The 25,444-nt window shown below is 39.2% G+C and overlaps 2 protein-coding genes across 3 annotated transcripts; one reads left to right on the plus strand and one right to left on the minus strand.

The window, feature by feature from the left end:
• Window positions 1–4,435: 4,435 nt before the first annotated feature.
• Window positions 4,436–10,719, minus strand: LOC120277536 (kinesin-like protein KIN-12C). The gene is made up of 16 exons (XM_039284398.1): window positions 10,271–10,719; window positions 9,872–10,009; window positions 9,679–9,762; window positions 9,454–9,579; window positions 9,258–9,317; window positions 9,113–9,166; window positions 8,935–9,027; window positions 8,337–8,432; window positions 8,071–8,216; window positions 7,529–7,678; window positions 7,318–7,447; window positions 6,271–7,239; window positions 6,096–6,194; window positions 5,862–6,002; window positions 5,032–5,775; window positions 4,436–4,911 (listed from the first exon to the last, which is right to left on the minus strand). Exons 1-16 carry the CDS (start codon window positions 10,532–10,534, stop codon window positions 4,687–4,689), a joined length of 3,519 nt encoding a protein of 1,172 aa, XP_039140332.1. The 5' UTR covers window positions 10,535–10,719; the 3' UTR covers window positions 4,436–4,686.
• A 10,752-nt stretch (window positions 10,720–21,471) lies between these two features.
• Window positions 21,472–24,385, plus strand: LOC120277351 (U-box domain-containing protein 4). Of its 2 annotated transcripts, none has more exons than XM_039284160.1 (3): window positions 21,472–22,922; window positions 23,024–23,106; window positions 23,796–24,385. In XM_039284160.1, exons 1-3 carry the CDS (start codon window positions 21,615–21,617, stop codon window positions 23,830–23,832), a joined length of 1,428 nt encoding a protein of 475 aa, XP_039140094.1. In that variant the 5' UTR covers window positions 21,472–21,614; the 3' UTR covers window positions 23,833–24,385. The 2 variants fall into 2 exon arrangements, with proteins under 2 accessions (XP_039140094.1, XP_039140093.1); XM_039284159.1 differs by lacking the exon at window positions 23,796–24,385 and adding an exon at window positions 23,207–23,555 and having other exon boundaries at window positions 21,606–22,922.
• Window positions 24,386–25,444: the final 1,059 nt, after the last annotated feature.

The following is a 25,444-nucleotide window of genomic DNA, read 5'->3' on the forward strand; positions in this document are numbered from 1 at the left end:
TAATGTAGACGTGGTATTTTTTAAAAATCTTAGGAGCTAAAGTTGGTGCTTCTTGAATACTAAAGAAAAGATCTCATTGGAACATGAGGAGAGTTCTAAGGGAAATGGAGAAGATTTCTATTTGATTTTTTTCCCCCAATCAGGGAGGCTTCTTTTTATTTGAAGGGATCTAACCGAAAGAGAGAAATTTAATGACCTCCCCCGTATGTGAGTTCTGCGTAAATAATGTTGTGTAAAATTTAAACAAACCTGTGAGACAGGTTCCACTACAATCTGTTGTGTGAGTCCCCCAATTTCTGTGTTTCTACTAAGGAGATCCACCTTACATTATTTAGAGAAAGATAATTACTTTCCTGTCATACAATTGGATTTCACCAAAAATAAATAAATAATTGCAAAAGAAACTTAATGAGAAACCTTAACAAAATGGTCCTAAGAATTTGGGGGTCAATGGTTGCCATTTGATCATTGTCTTCAACCTAATAAAGCATTACAATATTGTAATTACATAAAATCCAGAATTGTTAATGAACTGAAGTTATTTAACATAAAAATGACCCACATTATCATCATTGCTTGTTCCAACTCCAACTGAATGTCCACTTTGTTGTCCACTTGCCCCTTCCCCCCTGGAACCATGCAAAATATGTTTAGATCATAAGCAAAAACAAAAAGCCTGTAAATTTTTAAAATGAACATACCTGCACACCATGGAATCTCTTGTTATGCCCGAGCTTTCTACAAATACTTCATCTCATTACAATCCCTTTCTTGCATACTCTACCATTGTTGGAACCCACATTTTACTCGTCTAAATCTCTCCTTCTAAGCATAGGCTTCATGCCTCTTCTTATTTATTGGCTCAGGTGGAAGTGAGAGGGAGAGGGAGGGGGAGGGGGGGTTCTTGCATACTCTACCATTGTTGGAACCCACATTTTGCTTATCTGGATCTCTCCTTCTAAGCATAGGCTTCCTGCCTCTCTTCTTATTTATTGGCTCAGGTGGAAGTGGAGGAGGGGAAGGTCACTCTTAGGCCAACAGTCCCTACCATGTGTTGGGTGTAGAATGTGGGCATATGTTTTAAGGATAGTGGAGACTTGGTAACATTCATCCAAGTAGTTCTGGGGTCTATCCCTATTATAGTAAATTGCCGATATTGGATGACTACAAGGGATCCCTGCCAATTGCCATTTTCTACAACTGTAATTTCTTTCTTTGATGTTAACTACAAATTGACCATCTTGGCCCAGTACTTGATATGTATCCCCCCAAGACCATGTAGAAGTACATGTTACTCATTTCCTTCATTTTCTCTAACTTCCTGAGAATCCTAGGGTAATGTATGGTTTTGCATTTCTACATTGCATCTCTAGTTTTTTGGATCTTCACAATTAGTTTTGTCCTAATCATTTCATTCATTGTAATGATGCCCTTTGTTCTAGCTTCCAGTAATTGACTATTAAAACACTCACATAAATTGTTCAAAAGCATGTCGCATTTGAATTGAGTTTGGAAATGAGACTAACTCCAATGTTTACGGTCTATGTTTTTCATATATTGGTATGCTGCTGCAGACATAACTTTTAAATTCTCCATGTTAAACTAATAAATTATAGTGCAATTCCATGTTAAACTAATAAATTGCAATTAGCTAGAGACATGCCTGAGAAAACCCCTTCATTACATTTAACTGTCACAGTTGACATGGGATGAGTTCTCAACAATTCCCAACTATAGTCATAAACCCTTGCTATTTGTGATTGTTCATCACCATCCAGCATCCTTGAATAAAGAAAAATATATGGCACACTTAAGCAAATATAATGATAGAAATAACATAATGGTGGAAATAAAAGAAAAATTACAAACACTCACTCACCTAAGAGCAATGCATTTGGCCCTCCATGCTTTAAGCTTCGATATGTCAGCTTGTTGGTTAAGTCTGACAGCTTGAATTATTCCCGCAACCTTCCAAGATGGATCACCTCTAAATTGATCCAAATAAGTGTTAGCTATCCATTGTGCACTTACATGTCTGATATTATGATCTTTTGTGCACTCATGTTTCAGGTTGCCAGACTTATTATGAATGGTATTTTTGTCCTTATACATAGGAGAAGCCCACAAATACCAAGGGTATCCTCGCTTGCAAAAAACTTTACACTTGTAACTGTTGTTTGGCCTAAATTTCATGACATACCTGTATTTTATCCCATAGTTTCTCACAGCTTCTTTGAATTGTTTAAAGCTTCTAAATTTTATACCAATTCTGAATTTTGGATCTTTCATATCAGATTCTTCATTAAACTCAGGAAACTTAGGCCTCGCAGGATCTAATTCTTCCTCATCAGTGGTAGAGCATGATCCTAGATATTCAAAGTCATCAATTTCATAAGCATCATGATCAGAATTAATCTCTTTTCCAACTGCTTGTGATGAACCATCTTCTTTTCCTGTTGTTTCTGGTACACCATTTTCATTAGTTTCTAAATTTTCTTCCTCCTTAGGTGCTTCTTCTTCAGCCTCTTCATCTACAGGGTCTTCTTCTAAATCAAGCTCTTCACTGTGGAAGCTATAATTTGAATAATGCATGTCACTTGCCTGTGACTCACTTGACTCACTTTCTTCATCTATTTCCTTTCCTGTGTCCTTTGAGCCAACTACATTGTCAAATTCTGGTGCACCATCTTTTTCCAATGTCTCAATTTGGTCACTTGCAATTCCTTCATTCCAAACAGCTTCAGCTTCAACTGTATCTTCGCCAATATTACTAGAACATCCTCCATCACTTAACTTGGCATACAAATTCATCTGCCTCCTACGATCAACCATCATTGTCATTGCAAGAGCATCCTTGTCATTTTTAATTTCTACCAGTGCCTTTTTGAATTCAGTCACCTCCATCCACCAAAACGCGATACCATCCACTTGTAGATTCAACTCCTTCGTCATGTTAATAATTTCCAGATAAGGGATTTTATCAGCGCAGAGATAATCAATGTAGGCTGCTATTTTGTAGTCAGCCCAACTATGTACATCACCATACGTGTAGTACATGCAAATTGTGAAATAATCTGAATTTTGTGCTAAAATAGAAAATTTTAAAATGTTTAGCAATGTAGTGAATGATTATACCTAACTTACTGCATACAAAATTGATGGAAACAAAACATAACATAGTGAATGATTATACACATATACTACTGCAAAACAGAACATATTATCATAACAAATATGTTAACTTCAAATATGATAAACTATTCATTAATTCTGGAAAACAAATATTAAATGTCTGCATTAAAGATATGTCTACATTAGAGATGGCTAAATTATACCTAAATTGAGCCAAACACCATTGCATAACTCAGATTTATCATTTATCATGCAAAATAATGGCAGTAACTCAGATTCATCATGCTCATAGATATATTAGATAATATTACAAACTAACATATCCAAAAGTAGTACTGGAACAAAGATTCTGACCTCAAATGGGTACCAGATTATCATAACAAAGTTGTTGACCTCAAATTGACTAAAATCATAATTGGCAAACTCATAAGAAAGATAGGCATATTATAAGGATGCATACCAAAACGTATAATGACAACAAATATGTTAAGTTCAAATATGACAAACTATTCATTTAATCTGGAAAACTTGGAAAACCTGGAAAACCTCACATACAACATAGATGTTAACTCTTTTTTGTAGAAGACCTCATTACAGAAATGCTAGTTTCATAAGTGGAAACCCTGGAAAACCCTAATTGTGTATGGCTTAAATCGAAGTAAAACAAACACAAAACACATCAAATCAACTACATTTCCGAGATATACATTTACAAAATTGTCAACCCTAAATACATTGGGAACAATCTTTCATCCAAATTTCAAACTAAGCTTACATTCCTTCAATATATCTCCATCCACATTCAACCATACTTGCTTAGATATCTTTTAAAAGCATAGGAAGAAGAAGACTTACGGTATTCAGGATCTTCTAGGTCTACAGGCCTAATCGCCCAATCAGCCTCCATGTTTTGCAGCGTAAACCTTGCATGCACTAGAATTTGCCTCCAGCCGTCACAATGTCTCCTTCATTGCGATTCTGCGTTCAGGTTTGAGAGGAAAAGAAGAAGGAGAAGGAAAAAAAAACAAACGATTGAGAATGAGAAGAGAGGGCAGGAGACAAAGAAGACGAGGGAAAGAAAGACGAGTGGGCGGGATGCTGACGTGGACACTCTCGAGGGTGATGTGGATTAAAAAGGGTGATGGGGATTAAAACAGCCTCGCTGGCACTTCCACGTCATCATCTGATCTGTCATAAGCTGGTTCACGTGATCGTTCCGGCGACTATGTCAAAAAATTATCACCGGAAATAAGCGGATACCTTCCCGTTGAAGCGAAATCAAATTATGATACTCAAAAAAATATGAATTAAAGGTTGATATCCCTTCTGATATTTGACCATAATTTGGTGACGCTACAGATAATTTACCCAAGGGTTATTCTATAATAAATCAAATTCAGAACCTAATCCAATCAAAGAACAGGGAAAAAGGTAACACAGAATGGGAAGGGGGACATGTGTGCCAAGACGGCACCGGAATGCCGATTTTAAACAGTACACTTGCTTCGTGCAGACGCGGGTCGGATTCCAATTTGTCGATCTACCGTTTGTTTATTATTGATATGATGGCCTAAATGCAGCTCGCCATGAATGATCATCTTCAGTCTGCCCCAAACTCTCTGAATCATGTTGGTAAAAGGGTTCTAATGCAGATTCGGGTAACCGGCTCTCCGCAAGGTAGTGCTTCATAGTGACCATCTCCATTGCGTGTTTCCTCTTCAGCTTTTCGACTTGCTTTCTCATTTTCTCATTATCTTGTTGTGCTCTCTCATATTTCTCCTGTGTTAAGAAAATCCATTAAAGTACTTCTCAGGCGTAAGAATAGACTGAATACTCAGGAAGTTAAATACTTAATTAAATAAACGTGCAAATGCAAATAGTGATTATGATTAAATGAACCTCAGTCGCTGTAACAGCTTCCTCTGCCTCTCTTAGCCGCACAAGAAGCTCTCCAGCGGCGTGCACAGCTTCTGCAGTGTCCCTGAGCTGAATTTTGAGCCCCTTGTTCTCTGCCTTGAGACGGGTCCTTTCCCTTTCCCTCTCAACTCTCAAAGTGGACAGCTCTGCAGCCAGAGCCTCTGTGAAAGCAGAGCCAGTGCCTTTGGCTCCTGCCTTCTTAGCTGCTTTCTTCACCTCTGCAATCCCTTCCATGACTTTCTTGTACCTCTCCAACACAATGCCATGGTTCTCCTGAAGCTCCACATATTCTTCAACAATTCTAGAATGCCCTAGGATGGCCCGGTGCAGTGCATCATCCAACTCTGCGGAGCATCTCTTTTCCATACTAAGCTCAAGTTCTGTTTTCTCCGCCCGCTGGCGATATAGTTCAAGATCCACCCTCAACTCTTCAGTAAGGCAAATCCACCGGCTCTCAGACTCTGTCCATCTTTGTCTTTCCCTCTCAAGTTCATCTTCAGTCTTCTCCGCTGCTGTGCCTTTCCTTATTTGCTCCAGTAGGGAGGAATCATCCCGATAATCTTTGGCATCATCTCTACAAGTGTTTGCGTATGACTTCAACTGGTCCTTCAAGGTTTGGATTTCCTTGATAAGATCTTCCCTTGCGCCAAAATCAAAAGAAGTCTTACTTGAGCAATACTTCCCCATCGAAACTTCTGTCTCATTTTTGAGATGGCGGTTCATTAGCTGCAGATACCACCACAGCAATCACAAATAATAGCACAACCAGAAAATTATATTATACCAAGTAAATGAATATTTGAGAATGATACCACAAGTTCATCTGATGGCACATGCTCTTTTTTTCTGTAAACCGCACCATCATCAGCCGGGCCCTCAAGGCAAAGAATTTTGACATCTTGGTTTTCATTCAGGTTGGAGCATTGTTCATGTCTGTCTTTGCACCAATCCACCTACAGTTTCAAATGCAATCAATCAACCAAGCACAGAATGTATGTGAAAGTCCATCTTTTTCCCCCTCTTCTTTTCCTGTGAGAAAGATTTACCAGGCACTTGAGCTGTTTGATTTTATCTGCCTGCTCTGCACATAGAGCTTCAAGCTCCATCTCTCTCGTACTGACATCAGCTAGAACATTAAGCTTATCCTGAATATCATATAAGATAAATGTGATGCGCAGCAAGCCAAAATGGTAAATTAAAACTAGTGAAGTCGTTATGTACCTGAAGCATTTGCTTTACAGAAATCTCAGGTAACCCTGCTTCCTTGACTGGTACAATCTTCATGTCCAAGTTTTCGTGTTGTAAATTGCCGCTGTAAACATTCATCTTTCTGCAATATAAGCACAGGAAAGCAGCAGCAGTGCCTCCATCCTCCAGTGAAGTCTGCACAGAAGCATCAGACATATTTTCTGTTTGGTGTGACTTTGATACGAACTGCTCAAAAGAAAGTCCTAGAAACGGTTTTCTTGAAGCTGAATTTTGTTGATGATAATCTATTATCTGCAGGCCTCGGTGAAGGCTGGCAGCCAAAGACTCAGTTGGGCTAACTTTGCTAGACCGCAAGGAAGCACGAAGAGAGTTGCTCTCAAAATTTCTCAATGATTTTGTGCTTCCCTCTGAAATATCAAATGAATTCACAACTCCATTCTTCAAGTTCTTATCAATTTTGGGAGATTCAGATAAGGTTGGGTCATGGAGGATCCGAAATTGCTTCCCTGGTATAATTGACAGCATATATTTTTCTGAAGATTTCTGAACGTGATCATCTCCGGCAGGAGTACGCAACCCACCCTTGGCATTACCATCTGGTAAGTCAGATACGGATGTTTCACAATCCAATTCTTCAAATTTATCTTCTCCTACAAAAATACCAGCATCATGTTCTAGATCAGTCTTTGTAACCAAAATTTCTTCTGCAGTACTGCCATCCACAGTTTCAACTATCACTGCTGAGTCATCTTCACTGGAAGAATGCGCATTCTGTAGTTGATCGCATAATTCACGGACGTCTTCCATGTCAACATCTATTTCTTCTTCTGAATCAATATTATCAATGCGTGGCAAAATCAATGACCGGTTGAGGCTCACTCTTAGTTGATTTAAGCTCTCACGGGCATTTTGGGCTTTAAAGTGTCCACGGTTAGTTCTGAGTGAGTTGCCCCAAGAAGATTTTTCTCTTATAAGTTCTTCCTGCCATCAACCGTAAACAAGGGAACAGTCTTAGTGACAACATGTAATGTAATAATAATTTACATTTTGCAGGCTTACCTTTAGTTGACGAATCTGGTCACTCAGACCACTAAAATCATCATCAGATATTTCATTGATTACGGCCTTGTTTTGAATTTCTTTCACAAGTTCCCCAAACCTCAGGGTGCTCAAAGTTCCAGCTTTGTCCCTGATTTTACCACAAAGAATATTACTCTAGGAGAAAATAGCAGAAATTTCATGCACATTTTTCATTAAAAAAAAAAAATACCTGTTATCCGGAGAAATGGAACATAAATAGGTGACCTTTGCATTGCCACCAAGAGTATCTTTCAGTAAATGTGTGAGTGGGGAATCCATGTAGGGAATTTTTTGGTCTTCTCCAGTACGAGCAACTCCAGAGAGAATATTGATCAACTTCCTAATCACGAAAAGCTATAAAACTCAAGATATTGATTCAATTTGGGGAAGACATAAGAGCGCAAGCCTTGAGACTGGTGATGGATAAATCACCAAGATAAAGTGCAAGACAAAGAACATGATGAGCAGAGACACAATTACTGAGGAGTTTCTCAAATCATGCTTCCAAAAATAATTATGTCATACCAAATGAGTTAGTTTCCATCTTTTACATAACCAAAATTGTCTGTCTTTGATTAGCAGGCAACTTAATATAGAAATAAAAACTAGCCTTGACAAGAAGAAAAGCACACTTGACAAACAACTCTCATTGATGGTGAATGACAAAGTTCTTATTAGAAATGTAATTATTGTCTTTATGCTTCCAAATGATGAAGGCCCAGAAAATCATACCCGAGCTTTGCCAAGGATTGTTTTACATCTCTGCCATCTTCTGTCCGTTCGCCAACACCTTCAGGTTTATGCTTGTCCAGTCCAGCAAGATCAACAAGGCTGATTTTGCTTATCTTTGAACTGCTAAAATTTTTTGATTGTGTCCCCTGTGGTGTTGTATAATGTGCCATAAAAAATGCATTAATAATCTCAATCACAAAGGGATGCCATTTGCGTTACAGAAAGCCAAAGTAAAAAATTTGCTTCTGATGACAAATGGTACATACCTTGCACCATGACTCAAGAGTGCAAGTGAAGATAATATGTGACCGGGAACTCTTGGAGTGCACGCTAGTTGCGCCAACTTTTCTGTTAGAGAGCCCCTGCATCACAAATAATAAATTCATAAGAAACACATAGCACAGTAGGTTATCCAGCAATATTGTAAAATAAATGGTAAAGAAGCGGCTATCAAACTTAACAATTGCCTATAGTTTGCCTTGTGGAACCAAAATGCAAGTCAGCAACAGCCCCGATCAAGAGTCATTATTGTCAATGCTTCTTATAAATGTTGTGGAATGGAAGTAGTTAGGATATAACCTACTTATAAGTTATAACAGTGTAAAAGGTCATCGCCCAAAATAAAAAGGTAAAGAAACAAAGATCATATTACGCAGTTGCCAATTGATTATGTTTTTGAGGAATCAAAATGCAAATCAGGATTAAAAAAAAAAAAATTTTGATCAAAAGCCAGTCTTGTCAATGGGAAGAAGTAGATCATTCAATCCAAAATTCAAAGCAAGGCCGCATCATCATCTATTTCACCCAACATCCACACAATCACCACACAATTAGAAGCAAGATAGAGATATCAGATGGTGATACCGTGATTAAAATTTGAGTGGCATCGTCAATGTTGTTGACATACTCATCAGTCAAGTTCTCCACATAGAAGCCACTTTTAGCATCGTCGTGTATCTGAAAAAAAAAAAAAAGGTTCTGTTTTATTTCCACACACCACAATCAATCCACAATTCGAGAAACATATAAAAATCTGACAGACCTGGAGGTTCCTCTGACTTGGATTTAGCAGGTCAATGATTTGTTCATTATATATCTATGCATGAAAAGAGCATTAATAAACAGCAAAAATGAGAAAAAGGACAGGGAAAAAAAAAACCCAGAGTCAGAAGGGATAACAATCTAACCTCAAGAAATGAGCATCTGCATTGATAACTAATATTGTTTTCTTCTAAGCATTTTTGTTTCTGCATGACAAAGGTTCAATACTCAAAAACTAGGAAGATCGAGGGCAGAAATATAATAAGAGAAAATTAAATGACAAAAGGCAGGACACTAGGTATAAAATCCATAGGTAAAATTGGAACCAATGATAGAACTAACTTTGCTAATCTCTGCAAAGAGCATTTGAAAGATTCTAGGCACAATGCCCTGGTAGCTGCTGATGGAATGAGCATCCACCATAGCACTCTGTGGTCCCCACATTGTGAAGGTCTTCCCAGTCCCCGTCTATCATAATCACGTTCAAAAGTTTCAAGCAAAACAATGTAAGTGAAGCATCAATCAAAAACAGATTGGGAAACCAAAACTCCTATCAACCAAGATTACCTGCCCGTAGGATACAATTGAAGCATTATAACCAGCCAAAGCGCTTTGTACTAAAGGGACACCAATTAATTTAAATACATCTTCCTGACAAAGAATGAAATGCAGAATCATGTAAGAACATAATAGCATTTGTGATTTAGATCAGAAAACATGAAACAAACTCGGGTCTATAAAACATAGAATAAACAAGTACCTGACTAGACTCAGGACCAAGAACAGAAGTGAAGGTGAACTTGCGATCTCCAACAGACAGGGAATCAGAGGAGATTTTCTTGACAATATGATCCTCAGTTTTCCCATGACCACTCACTGGTCTTATTCTCACTACAACCTGATTATAAATAATTGAACTTTCAAATTTCAAACCCAAAATCTCAAGCTACACCAGGTAAATTTGTATACAAAAAACTATTTTTTTTTTTTAATTTTAATTTTAAATTTTATTTTTGTAAACAAAAAACACAACATGAAATGAGATTTGGGTTTCCCCAGTAGTCCGCTTTTTTGTCCGTAATAATGTTATACAACAAACAAAGAAAGAAAGAATTTTAGTGAAAGAATGAGGTTCAGAGTTTAAATGAATTAAGGGAACCTTTACGGAAGAATCCGGTGATCCGACCCCGGGAGCGTCAGATCTGGGATTCTCTCTCATGATCGGAGCCTCGATGGAAGGAATTTTCTTGCGAGATGAGGGCGAGGTTCGCTGATCGATTGGAACGTTAGGATGAGTGGGAGGAATATTTTCTCGGCCGGATATAGAAATCTGAGGTATGGGACTCGTCCGAGAGCGGGCATCGGTGAATGACTTGGGACGAAGAGGTGAGATCGGTGAGCTTACTGTTTGCAGAGGCTCCATTTCAGCGCTTGTTTACTACTACAAGAGAAGAGAAGAGAAGAGAAGAGAGAGAGAGAGAGAGAGAAAGAGTGTCTGTGTGTGTGAGAGAGAGAGAGTGAGAAATGAACAGAAATGAACAGAAATGAAGCAGGCACTTGCACTTGAGGCTTGAGACTTGCGACTAGCCAGAGGCCTCCAAGGCACCTCTTTAGCCAGAAGGACCACAACTAGAAGAGGAATTCTGAATTCAAAATGGGGGAGCGGGGATGCCCTCGTTCTAGTGCTCCACTGGGATCCCATTCGAATGCAAATGACATGCTGCCACGTAGAGGTCACTTGTAAGAATACCGTGTTCCGCCAGACACATGACACCCACCGACAAAGAGCCGTTGGAGATTTTAATTTTATAACTTCCCACCTTCAGGCATATAATACTCCTAGATGTCTTTCAAATTAAAGTGTGGAGTCATGAGTTGATCAGATTATCTATTCAAAAAACTTGGATTATAAATCAAAAATGGATTATTCTCGTTAATTGTAATCCAGAGATGCAGGAAGTTTTAAAATAAAAATAAATAGAAGGAGAACCATGTAATCCTTTGACGTTTATTTTCCGAGGAAATAGGGACAATCATCAAATCAAAACTCAAAAGTTTATAAAAATTTGCTTTTCTTTATATTTATAAACTTTTAAATCAAAATCCTCTCCAGGATACATGCATACAATAGACGGAATTCAGACAAGATTAGTGTCTTCCATAGCCCATTTTTCTGAGACAAACCGATTCTAAACCACAGTCAAAAAGTTTTGACCGTGTATGATGCTTCTGATGTAGCAGAAGTGATTAAATAGTTTAGACAAATGTTCAGGTATATTATTTACTCTTTGAAAAATGTAATATATTTTCATATAATTTTTTTGGGTTATTCCAGTTATTCAGCTAACTACATGGATTAGTTGAATAATTTTTTGGATATATCTTTCATTATTTAAATAAATATGATTAATAATTATTTTCAAAATACTATCAATCGTTGTACTTATTTGTAATAAATTTAAAAATGATTTTCCCACCAAACCATCAATTATAATTAATATTATTCTTATAAAGTATTTTATCTAAAAACATATTGAATATTTACACATTCAACTCAAGCCATATGCACCAAATAATAGCAAGAGAAATAAGATCCAGTTTTCTTCTTGGATGAGTTAGCTAAGACCCCCCAATAACTTGAGACTTTGCATGGTGATATTGAAAAATAGATTTTTTTAAGAATTTGACAGAAATGACTTCAAATCCTGACCACGAAGGGTCAAGTTAAAAATTAATGTCTGCTAACTCTATGTTCGCAATGACATAGTATACATATTACTCTATGTTTTGCCGATTATTTAATGTGAGTATTCTATTTTTCCAAGTAAACTAATTAAATGAATTAATCTTTCATGTATATGCACCCTGTGAAATGTTGTGAGTCACCTGGCACCAAAGACCCCTATCACTCAAAAAAGCATAAAAGGGATTGACTATGAACAAGTAATTGGTTGTGAGGTTTATTTTTTTTGATGTCGCATTGACTTTAAGAAAGTCCATTATCTTTTAGATGACATTAAGTTGGGAGTAATATCAAATTGCTCCCAGAAAAATAGACTAAATAATCTTACATTGTCTCGTTTGGTTGTCTATAATGGAAATATCATATTTTTAAAATATGATAATTGGATAATATTACCATAAGGCAGTAGTCTCGCATCCTTGGGGATTTTTCTTTCCTTTATTGCATCCTTTAAGTTCAATATAATTTCTCCAAATATCAATTCTTCAAAATTTTTAAAAAATTCAAATATTTTGTTGGAAATTTAAAAAAAAAAACATTTGAGCTTAAAGTCTTTTCCCCAAATATTAAATAATTAAATTGGAGGAAAATAATTTTATATTTATTTAAAATAATTAAGTTTAATTAAATTATTTAAAAAAATCAATTAAAATTTATATATTAATTAAATTAAATATTTTAACATTAAAAGTTACTTTTTAAAATAATAATAAATATTTAGTTGAGGAAGGAATTTATAGATGGGTTCCTCATTAATGCTAGGAGAAAAAAGGACGCTTCGTATCTTCTGACCATTAAACAAGAAGAGAAAGAGAGCCTGAAAGACTATGTTGAAAGATTTCGTGCCGCTACCTTAGAAGTACAAGATCTTCAAGCCACAGTGGCCGTCTCAGGAATGCTTCAAGGGACAAGGTCAAGAGATTTTCAAAAATCCCTTTCCCTAGATCAACCCCTCACTCTTGGAGATCTGTTCAGTCGAGCTAATAAGTTTATCCTTTCGGAAGATGTTATGAGGCACATCAATGCTGGAAACAGAGATAAGAAAAGAAAAGATAGAGATGAAACGAGCGATGAAGGGAGAAAGACTGGAAGGGGAAATGAACACAGACAAGTTCCAAAACTCAAATTTGAGAACTTCACACCATTAAGCCAACCACGTTCTACCATCCTAACAAGTATAGAAGGATCTGGGCTCCTCACCTTTCCTCCTAAGGCAAACAAGACAATGGGCAAATTCTGAGACGCATACTGCGGAGTTTCACAAAACCCATGGACACTCAGCTGATAGATGCAGAGAATCGATGAATGAGATTGAATCTCTAGTGCGCCAAGGAAAGCTTACAGATTTGTCTACTCGAAGCATGGAGAAACGAGAAACCGACTTACTCAAAAAGGAAAGATCCGAAGATAACAGGGGGATGAAGGATAAAAAAAGACTCCAAGACGAGGGAGAAAAACCCCCACTTTAGATAACAACCCATCTCACCCAAAGAATACATGTTATCATCGAGGGTGAAACCTTAGCGAGTGAGACCTCTTCATCAAGGAAAGCTTATGCAAGGCAAGCTTATGAAGTTAACAACATCATGAAAACACAAGAGAATGAAGAACCTATCACTTTTTACTCGAAGATCAAGGAGATGTAGTCATGCCCCACGATGATGCAATGGTTATTTCCGCAACCATTATGAAGTTCCCGATGAGAGAATTCTCATTGATAATGGGAGCTCAGTAAACCTTATCTATTGGAACCGCTTTGAGAAGATGAATTTATCGTGTGATAGATTGAAGAAGGTGTCATCCCCCATCTGCTTTAGTTTCTCGGGAGAATCGGGTTCCTATCATGGGATCAATCCAGTTGCTGATCACGCTTGGTGAGGAACCACGTCACATTACAAGAATGGCAAATTTTATGGTAATTAAGTCCGTGTCACCCGACTTACAATGCCATCTTAGGAAGACCTTTGCTAATGACATGAGAGTCGTGCTCTCTTCAAGCTATCTGCTAATGAAGTTTCCAACATCAGGAGGAATAGGGCAAGTAAGAGGAGATCAAAAAGAAAGCTCGGGAGTCATGTATGTATCTTCCATCAAAGGAAAACAATTGTTAAGGGATGAGACCTTGGCAATCTCGAAGACTCAAACTGATAAGCCAAAGCCTATGGAAAAAAAGTAGAACTCGTGAGGTTAAAAGATAACGATCCAGATAAGGTCACTTACTTGGGAAGTGGAATGACCGAAGAAATAAAAAGAGAAGTGATCGCTTGCCTAAAAAAGAACGTGGACGTATTTGCGTGGACACCATCTGATATGCCAGGTATTAGTTTGGAGGTGATTTCTCATCACTTGAATGTGGACCCGAGTATAAAGCCGATAAAGCAGAAAAGAAGAAACCTGGCACCCGAAAAGCAATATGCTCTAGAAGAAGAGATAGATAAACTAATTCGAGCTGATTTCATTGAAGAGGTCCAATACCCAGAATGGCTGGCCAATGTTGTAATGGTAAAGAAATCAAATGGGAAATGGAGAGTATCGTGAGACTTCACTAATCTTAACAAAGCTTGCCCCAAAGATTCATATCCTTTACCAAGAATCGACAAGTTAGTGGATGAGACCTCAGGCTATGAGTTCCTAAGCTTCATGGATGCTTTCTCAGGATATCATCAGATAAAGATGAATCCCTCAGATAAAGAAAAGACTGCTTTCATCACTGAGAAAGGGACGTATTGTTACAAAGTAATGCCTTTTGGACTAAAAAATGCAGGAGCAACCTATCAAAGAATGGTGAACAAGGTATTCAAACACCTTTTGGGTAACACTATGGAAGCTTACGTCGATGATATGATCGTCAAGAGTAAGATAGGTGAATCTCATACAGAAAAACTCAACCAAGTCTTTGAGGTATTAAGGAAATATGACATGAGGCTTAACCCCAACAAATGTACGTTTGGGGTTCAATCTGGGAAATTCCTTGGTTACATGATAACTCAAAGAGGGATAGAAGCTAATCCAGAGAAGGTTCAAGCCATACTAGAGATGAGATCTCCATCATCTATGAAAGAGGTGCAACGCTTAACTGGAAGAATAGCCGCCCTAAATAGGTTTCTTTCCAAGTCAGCTGAAAAGAGCCTTCCCTTCTTTAAGACTTTAAGAGGTGGGAAAAATTTTGAATGGACTTTCGAATGTGACAAGGCTTTTTGAAGAGCTAAAAGAATACTTGAAGCGATACCTCTTTTTCGACTAGGACCCGAGCCTCAAAGAGCCATTATTTGTATATTTGGGAGTTAGCGAGATGGCTTTTAAGTGCAGATCTTTATCGAAGAGGGAAGGAAAAGTGGATAAACCAGATGTACTACGTCGAAGAAAGTACTTCAAGGTGTCGAATCTCGATACCCTTTTGCTGAAAGGGTAGCATTAGCACTTGTAATGGCTTCCAGAAAGTTAAGACCCTACTTTCAAGCTCATCCTATAGTGGTCTTAAAAGATCAACCTTTACGCCAAATATTGCAAAGACCGTAATATTCCGAAGACTTACAAAGTGGGCGATCGAACTAGGAGAGTATGATATTTGCTTTGAACCCTAGACAAGCAATCAAAGGTCAAGCTGCTAGCTGATTTCATAGTAGAATGCACCCGGAGATGAGGAACTAAACAAAGCGGATGAATGCATATGGAAGATGTTTGTGGATGGAGCATCAAGTTCATCGTGGGAGCGGAGTCGGGTAGTTCCGATCTCTCCCGAAGGAGATATACTAGAGTATTCATTACGTTTTGCCTTTTTTAAGCTCAAACAATACTGCAGTAATATGAAGCACTTATAGCGTGAATGAGCTTAGCCAAGCAACTACTGGTGAAAAAGATTGATAGCACATAGTGATTCACAACTAGTAGTTCAAATAGCTTTCTAGGAGAATATGAAGCAAAAAGAACCAATCATACGCTAATACCTTCACAAGGTTAAAACCTTGTCTCGTGGAGTTTAAAGAATTTCAATTATTACAAGTTAATAGGAATTCAAATAGTCATGCAGACGCTTTTGTCCAAATTGGCCTCATCGATGGAAACAAAAGGAAGGATTGTACATCTTGAAGAACTTCAAAGGCCAAGTATTGAAGAGAAGAACATAGCAAACATCGAAGATGGGAATGATTGGAGATTACCCTTTAAGAAATTCTTAAAAGATGGGGAGCTACCTTCGAACACACTAGAAGCCAAAAAATTAAAGATGAGAGCAGCTCGTTTCACGCTGATAAATGATGTGCTCTATAAGAAGGGGTTTTCCATGCCACTTTTGAGGGTGCCTCCATAAACAAGATGCGAATATGCGTAGCGTAAGTCCATGAAGGGATATGTGGACAACATATGGGTGCGAGAGCCTTAGCAGCCAAAGTCTTGCGTGCAGGATTTTATTGGCCTACCCTGAGAGATGATGCTTCAAAGAAGGTAAAGAAGTGTGACAAGTGCCAAAGGTTTGCACCTATCCAAAAAAAGCTCCTACCTCAATGTTCGTAGTGATATTGAACCAACCCCATTTGCTAAATGGGGATTAGATCTCTTTGGGACCTTTTTCCCCAAGCAACTGGAGGAAGAAAAATTCTTATCGGTGGCAATCGATTATTTTTACCAAATGGGTAGAAGCGTAACCATCGGCAACAATAACCAAAGAAAAAGATAGAAAGTATGGTTTGGAAAGACATCATCCGTCGATTTGGACTTCCCGAATATTAATTGCGGATCGAGGAAAGCAGCTTTGATTGTGACTCATTTAAAGACTTTTGTGAAAGACTCCATATCCAGCTTAGCTTTGCTTCTGTGGCATACCCCCAAGCTAATGGACAGGCAGAAAGAAGCAATCGAACTATCTTGGAAGGTCTAAAAAAATGCGCTTTAGATAAGGCAAAAGGAGCATGGACGTAAGAGCTCCCATCAATCCTTTGGGCGATAGGACAACAAGTAAGGTCTCAACAGACAAAACACCTTTCAACCTTACTTACAGAATGTAAGCTTTTAATCCCAAGAGAAATCGGGCATCTTCTCCAAGAATGGTTGAATTTCATGAAGAAGGTAACCTCGAAGCACTTAGAAATAATTTAGACCTTCTAGATGAAAAAAAGAGATCAAAGTCAGATACGCTTTAGCAGACTTTATCAACAAAGGGTAGCTCGTTACTACAACTCAAAAGGTGAAAGAACGACCTATTGTTGAAGGTGATCTCGTGTTGAGAAAAAACGTCCCATCACTAATGCTCTTATAGAAGAAGGGAAGCTCACTAAATTGGGAAGGACCTTATCGAGTAAGAAGAATGATTGGACCAAAGAACATGCAAGCTAGAATCCTTGAAGGAAAGAAGATTCAAAAGACTTGGAACACCAATCATTTTGAAGCTCTATTTTCGTAGCATGTACATTCCAGTAAATTGTATGTTATAAATCAATAAAAATAAATGGCACCAGTAGTTACGGTCCCGTGGTTTTTTCCCCTTCATTGGGGTTTTTCCACGTAATTATCGTGTGTTTTTAATTTTTTTCATGCTAACAGACTTTCAAGAACAAGAGTGACATTGTCTCACTTCAAATCCTTAGCAATGAGAATACACATCTTAAGAACCCCGATCTTCTATAAAGGAAGAGATGAACGGGTTCGCACCTCAAATTTTCATTTTACGGGGGAATGAAAGTACACACCTTAAGAACCCCGATCTTCTATAAAGGAAGAGATGAACGGTTCAGACCTTTAAACTTTCATTCTACGGGGAATGAAAGTATACATCTTAAGAACCCCGATCTTCTATAAAGGAAGAGATGAACGGTTCGCACCTTTAAACTTTCATTCTACGGGGAATGAAAAGCACGCATCTTAAGAGCCCCGATCTTCTATAAAGGAAGAGATGAACGGTTCACACCTTTAAACTTTCATTCTACGGGGAATGAAAGTATACATCTTAAGAACCTGATCTTCTATAAGGAAGAGATGAACGGTTCGCACCTTAAACTTTCATTCTACGGGGGAATGAAAGCACGCATCTTAAGAGCCTGATCTTCTAAAAGGAAGAAATGAACGGTTCACACCTTAAACTTTCATTCTATGGGGGAATGAAAGTATACATCTTAAGAACCTGATCTTCTATAAAGGAAGAGATGAACGGTTCGCACCTTTAAACTCTCATTCTACGGGGGAATGAAAGCACGCATCTTAAGAGCCTGATCTTCTATAAAGGAAGAGATGAACGGTTCGCACTTTAAACTTTCATTCTATAGGGGAATGAAAGTACACATCTTAAAAACCTGATCTTCTATAAAGGAAGAGATGAACGGTTCGCACCTTAAACTTTCATCCTACGGGGAAATGAAAGCACACATCTTAAGAGCGTGATCTTTTATATGGGAAGAGATGAGCAAGAAAGGTCAATATATTCTTGGAAAAGGAAGTCGATAACAAATATTTTACACACATATGATATCGAGCAAGAGTTAGTTGAAGTAATGACAAAATATTATGAAAGAAAACTATAAATAATCACTTTTATTGAAAGTTCACACGTCATCACTAAGTCCTAAATAAGGAAACTATAAATAATCATTACAAAAGAAAAAATATTATCATGGAGCAGGATGTACAGGTGGCTCAGGGGAAGGCATCTCATCAAAAACCTCCTCCTCATCCAAGCCCTGCAAAGCTGAGATCTCATCATCATGACTTTCGGAGGAGACACCATTTTTTCCAAAAAACTCCCAAGGGCCAATAAGATCGTCTAAGTCATCGTGAAGGCCGGAGTTTAAAGAGATAGTAACATCCTCCTCAGTGGGATCAAAGCTCCTCCAAGGTAAAGGCTCAACAATGGAACTAGTCTTTGAAAAGACTAACTCAGGGTAAGCACGGCCATGTTCCTTCTCAAGAAGCTCTCGAGCAAGATAAAAGCCAGTCTTGCTGAAGTAGCACAGATAGATTGTCGCTCAGCGTCGAACGCCTGACAAAGAGAAGATATCTCATCCTTCAACGCAGAAGTAGCTTGTCGTTCAGAAGCTAAATCTTTCTCAAGAGAAGTGATAGTCGAACATAAAGATGAAACCTTATCTCCGAGTCTCTTGTTCTCATCATTCAAGGTGGAACATTTGGATGCATACCCTCTCAAGCTAGCAAGTTCCGCTTCTGAAGTTTGAAGGTGGGTGGTAATCTTCTTGTTGTGTTTTCGAAGGTCCTCAACAGTCAACTGCAACTTCTTCTGATGAATATTGGAATCTTCTACGCGTTGATTCAAGGACCTCATCAACCCAAACACCAAAGAAGAACGTTGAGCAGCCTATTCTCAATAAAGAAAAAGATGCCATAATTAATACCCTTTAGTGTTGTGGGTTGGTGAAAGTTAAAAGGCAATTAATTAATTAATTAATTGATTAATTAATTAATTTAATAATACCTTCAAACTTCAGAGAGACAAAGCAGTGCGTAAACCTTCGATGGTCACGGGAAGAATGCCGAAAATACTTTAACTCAGCTGCGATGCCAAAAGTCTTTAACCCAATAGAGGCTGTGCAATTCTAAAATAAGGGGTGGAGACTTCCTTATATAGAGATCGAAAGGTAAGGGTTCAAGTTTGAGTTGAACTCAAGAGATAAATCTTTATCTAACAATAAAGATAAATTCAAATATATTTGAGCTTTATCCAATCGTATTATCTAGATGTGGATAAATTTAAATTTAAATTAGTTGTATCTTATCTGTAGATAAGTTCAAATATTATTATCAGTTTAAGAGAGAGAGCTTTAAGCAGATAAGCACCTACTTCCATCTTTAAGGTTCTAACCTAAAGATAGAAGTGGGGAGCAACTGATGTGGACTAATTCAAATCCACGTAGCACTCCACTATCTCACATCACACCCACTACTCACATTACACCCACAATCTCCCTTTGCACCCACGATCTTGAACACGTAAAGTACTTACATAACTGTGTATACATCTATAAATAGCCTCCCTCATTTAAGTGAGAGGAGGACTTTGGGAAGAAGAGGAGAGCAAAGGAAGACAAGTGTTTTTCTCTACTGACTTAGCCATCGGAGTGTTTGTGGGGAACACTTCCCACACTGCTACAGGTCTTGGCATCTGAAGAAGGAAGAGACTCCAACTCCTTTTGTTCGATCTCCAAGTCGAAGTTCGAAATTCTACAAATTTGAGGTCCCCTACAAATTCACTGTTGTATTGAGGCAACAACAGTATTAAACAATTTTCATATTTACATTAGTAAATATTATAAATTTATACCTATTAAATAAGAAATTTTCAATAAAATAATAATTAGTAATGTAAAATTCTCACTTAATCAAACATGGTAATATTACATTTTAATCACATCGCTGTCTTGTTAACCAAACAGAAATTTAACATATTACTATTGATATAATTTAAAAATCACATTTCTAATAACGGCAATGTAAGATTTCATAAACCAAATGGTTATAAGAGTAGTTTATACAAATATTCATAAAAACCAAAGGGTGTTTGGTTTAGATGCGGAATCCCCCTAATCATTTTTATTGTTATCGTTGTCCAAATGGATTAGAGCATTTGATTCCGGTTGGGTCATGTTTTGAATAAATTATTAAACTCATTTATACATAACTAAAACTGGATAACTCAACCCATTTATACTCACTCCAAATCAAACCCGGCTATTGAAAAAACAGATATTAAACTGTCTAGGTTGGACAAAGAGAGACTCTTAAGGCTTTTTTTTTACATTAAAATTAGGTGACCACAGTAATAATATGATACCACTCATAATATTTACCCTCAGATAGTATCAATGACTGTGACAAAACCTTCTACGCTTTTTATTTTATAAAACAAAATAAGATATAAAAACCTTCTCCATATGTATGAGATTATTATTATTATTTATTTATTTTAAACGAGGGGATCTAACCCTAAACTTTTGATTGAGAAAAAATAAAAAAAAAAAATAAATAAACTCTTGTATAGTGTAATAGCGGTCACGATATTAACTCCATACAAATCAAAGATGGCTCATGGCACTGCTGCGTAATCCCCAATATTGTTATGTGAGAATTAAATGATATAACCTAAAATAAAATAAGACTGAAAAGTGGCAAAGCAGCAAACACAGCATGTATGATGCTGCAAATCTATATGCAAAGTCGTGTTTGGAAGCCGCGTGGCATAATCAATTGGCAGCGTATTGCACTGTAGCAGCTTCACACGGGAGCCAGGACCCTTGTCCGACGGCCGAGGTGCGTCCAGCCTGACAGATTCCCTTCCCCAATATCTTTGTCGTCACACGCGGGGATATATTGGTCACTTGCATGTTCATTGTTATTATTATTGTTATTTTCATATGGGCACAGTCACTAGTACACTCAGATCGATGAAAAACAGATGGATTAGTAGATAGAAATTGGAAGGGAAAAATCAAAAACCGGATAGTGGTGGGGTGGCGTGAAGGGGAAAGAGGGGGAAGGAGGGAAGCTTCATTCATTAAAGAGGAAAGAGGAGGGAGGAGCGAGGGGGGGAGTCGGGACGGGTTTCCATTATCTCATATAGATTAGGGCCTGAGCCACACATTCCGCTTCGGCTATTCTGTGTGCATTGTGGATGTAGATAGATATCATAGATGGCCATGGGCATTGCCATTGGCGCTCATCTCCTTGTTGGCTTGGCTGTCGGTGTTGCTTAATTTTGTTATGTAACAAGAGCCAGTTCAGAGAGAGAGAGAGAGATCCACCAATTAATAAGAAAAACGCCATGGTGTCGCTGGCAGAGTCCTCGCAAAACTCTTCTTCCAGGATTCAGAGGTCCCATGGCCGGTCCATGCGGACCATCCGCTCCAATCTCTACCGAACTGATTCAAATCACTCCCCTGAACCCCGGGATCTCACCGGCTTCTCAGAAAACCTAACTGATTCTGTTGTCGATTTCAGACTCCGTGAACTCGCCGCTGCCATTGGCTCCTCCGCTATCATCGCTGCCAAGTCTGGCTCCATCGACGCCACCACCGACCTCCTCGACATCTCTCAGGACTTGTCCGACTTTTCCAGCTTTAACTCAGACATTTCCGGTGAACTCCAGCGTCTCGCAGCCGTCCCTGCCTCTTCTCTTTCCCAGCCACAGCTTTGTCGAAATCCCGCCTCCAGTGATGATCATCACTTGGATGATCCTGATCTTCAGGGTCTGGGTTTTTGGGGCGACAACATCATCTCTTCTTCCGAGATCCTTGAGACGGCATCGCCGGAGAGTCTCGAACCGGCGGTCAGCTTGTTCGTGGACATCTTAGAGTCGTCATCTGCGGAGATCGACGCAAAGCGCACTGCTGCAGACAAGCTCAGGTTGCTGGCCAAACACCGGTCGGACTTCAGGGAGATGATCGGATCGTCTGGTGCGATCCCAGTGCTGATTCCTCTGCTTAGAAGCACGGATCCGAAGGCGCAGGAGAATGCGGTGACAGCTCTGCTTAACCTTTCGCTAGAGGAGCAGAACAAGGCCTCCATCACCGCTGCGGGGGCGATCAAACCGCTTGTGTACGCGCTAAAGACGGGGACAGCGATAGCGAAGCAAAACGCTGCGTGCGCTCTGCTGAGCCTGTCGATGATCGAAGAGAACCGAACGACTATTGGTGTGTGCGGAGCAATCCCGCCCCTGGTGTCTCTGCTCCTTAATGGATCCACCAGGGGCAAGAAGGACGCGCTGACCACGCTGTACAAGCTGTGCGCCGCGCGGCAGAACAAGGAGCGAGCCGTGAGCGCGGGAGCGGTGAGACCACTGGTGGCCTTAGTCGGGGAGCATGGGAGTGGGACCACGGAGAAGGCGATGGTAGTGCTGAGCAGTCTCGCGGGAATCCCCGAGGGCCGTGAGGCCATTGTGGAGGAAGGAGGGATACCAGCGTTGGTGGAAGCCATCGAGGATGGTTCCGTGAAGGGGAAGGAGTTCGCGGTACTCACGTTGCTCCAGCTCTGCGCCGAAAGTGCGCGCAACCGGGGCTTACTTGTGCGCGAGGGCGCCATACCTCCACTGGCCGCCCTCTCTCAGTCCGGCTCCGCAAGAGCCAAGCTCAAGGTTCCCCATCGACCATTATTTATTTATTTTTTTTTGGTTAACTCTTTTATATGCAAGGCTCACGGCCTCATGGGATGAGTGTTGCTATGTTTGTATTGCAGGCAGAGACCTTGCTGGGGTACTTGCGAGAACAGAGACAGCAGGACGCCGGGGCTGCTGCTGCTGCAGCAACTGGTCTTTTGAGGTGATGAACACTAGTAGTGTTTCATTTGATTTTTAGCCCCGTTTTTAAAGTTTTGGTTTTAAAGATTCACTCACTGTGGCTGCCTGTGAGTGATGCACAGACTGATGTTATAGTTATGGTACTGGCATGGGCGAAGTCGGCTGTTTCCCGGCCAATGGCGATTGTGCGTGTTTATGTATGTGTATATAGGGTTGTTTTGTGGATTTGCTGTCTGTGGATGTATCACTGTTCTTTGTGTGATTATTTTTGACTGGGGTGTGGGGGATGTGAGTGGAGTAAGACAGCTTGTTGCTAACACCAAACATCAAAAGTGTAGTAGTCAAGAGAAGAGGATTCTTCTACTCTCCTATTCAGTGTGCTTTATACCTTCATGTAATAAACAGTAGGTCTTTGCTGCTCTGATCTGCTCTGCCAAAAAAAATCAAATCACCGGAAGTTGATTTCTGCTAGGCTATCCCTATATCATTAGAACTATGGCCCTAATTGCTGCACGCTTGTCTTCCATCTTGATCTTTGTTGCAGACTGTCTTCTCATCTTGTTCTTTTTCCGTAGGCTGGTGACAACATGCATGAATGCATGTCCAAGCCAAAGCTTGCTTCGTTTTTTATCATCTGTCCATACGTAGTAGCACTCGTATGAGCAATCATTTTGGTATCATGTTCAGACTTGTTCGGTGTATATTAAACAGGTATGCAACGATGGTTTCAATTCTCAAGATGTGTTAGGGGAGGAGACAAAATGTAGCCCTGTCTAATTATTTTTTAAAGACAAATAAGAGGGCACCCTTTTGCTCGCAACCTTGTAATTTATAATATTTCAAAGGCAAAATGTAGAGCACTAGGCAGTGGGCAGTGGCGAACCCGCGGGGAGGCTGCCAATCCACATGACGGCCGCCCTATGGTCAATGATAATGAGAAAAAAGGCCACCATACTGGCGAAGAAAGTTGTTCCAAGTCACATACATGTAACATAAGCTTCTTCTAGCCATCATCATTAAACTAAGCCGAGGGAAGGCTGAGGAGGTTGGTGGGGGGCCATTGTCAGATCTATATTATATTAATTCATTAATGTTTGTAGTAATGATTACTAGTCTGGGGGCTAACCCAACAATTAAGATATATCTTGCGTGTCAATTTAACGTGCTTTGCTGAGCTGCACTAGTATACCTAAAGACTAGAGGTATACAATTTAATATCATTGAGTCAATGTATTAGGTTTTGATGGCTTGTACTCGTCGAAACAGAGAATTGTTTAATGCTCATCTTGGTGGTTTGTGTATATTCTCCAGTTGTGTTCATTGTATATACTATATACTATATACTAGACTAGACTAGACTAGACTAGACGTACTCGTGTGGCAGTCGATTGCGCGCCCCACCGAACAATCCCATATGGGTCACCCGTAATCGTGCCGGACGGATGGACCCATTAATAGTTGAAAGATAGAAAGAACAAGAACAAGTTGGCATGTGATATTAAAAAGGAATGGACCCCCGCCCTTGCTCTGCTCTGTGCCTGGAGAAGAGAAAGAAGAAAAAGGGTGGGTGATGCAGTGGTGCCAGCCTGTTCAAGCTGTCAGTGCTTCTTCAGCTAAGAAATTAGAAATGAAGGCTTGCCCGGTTGGTGAACCCCGGGGAAAGGATTATATTCTCCATTGCACCCACACCTAGGCTTGGTGTCAAGTTTCTGTACTAAAAATTAATCCAAAATACCAGTTAGTTTTGGGCAAAAGCGATCCCTGGTTGGCATGGGACCTGTCACCGACCTTTTGCTTAGTTTGTGATGGTGATGGTCATGATAGTGATGGTCATGATGATGTCTCGCATCTCCGTTTAATTTGAATTTAATTCGGTGCAGTGCAGAACATGTATAGTAGGGGTTTGGTTCATGAACCTTTCTTGCTCATCCGTCAAAGCAGTCATCTAGTAAGAAGTACACGCAGCGACAGGAACACGGACGCGAGAGCAGGCATGGAGTAATTTTCTCTTTTCTCTGAAAAATGATCGACTGTGGTTGAAGATGGTCATTCCCACAAATCATACATAATTCATGGGCGTGTTAGCTTTTCTGTGCATGTTGTTTGATATCCTAAACAACATTGTCTCGGTCAATCTTTGATTGAGGACGTCCTTCTTTGATCTTATCACCTATCATTTTTTTTTTTTTTGTGAAACAGTTATCACCAATCATTTATTTAAAAACTGCAACCTCAAGATGACCAAAGATTGCGAGTTACCATTCTTACCCTTCCTCCAAATGGTTCTCTGCTTTCCCTCGCTTTTCCTTCACTTCAATTGTTTTTATTTATTTATTCTTTTTTAATTGAGAAAATCAAAA

Source organism: Dioscorea cayenensis, chromosome 15, assembly GCF_009730915.1.
Source record: "Dioscorea cayenensis subsp. rotundata cultivar TDr96_F1 chromosome 15, TDr96_F1_v2_PseudoChromosome.rev07_lg8_w22 25.fasta, whole genome shotgun sequence".
NCBI classification, from domain to species: Eukaryota; Viridiplantae; Streptophyta; class Magnoliopsida; order Dioscoreales; family Dioscoreaceae; genus Dioscorea; species Dioscorea cayenensis.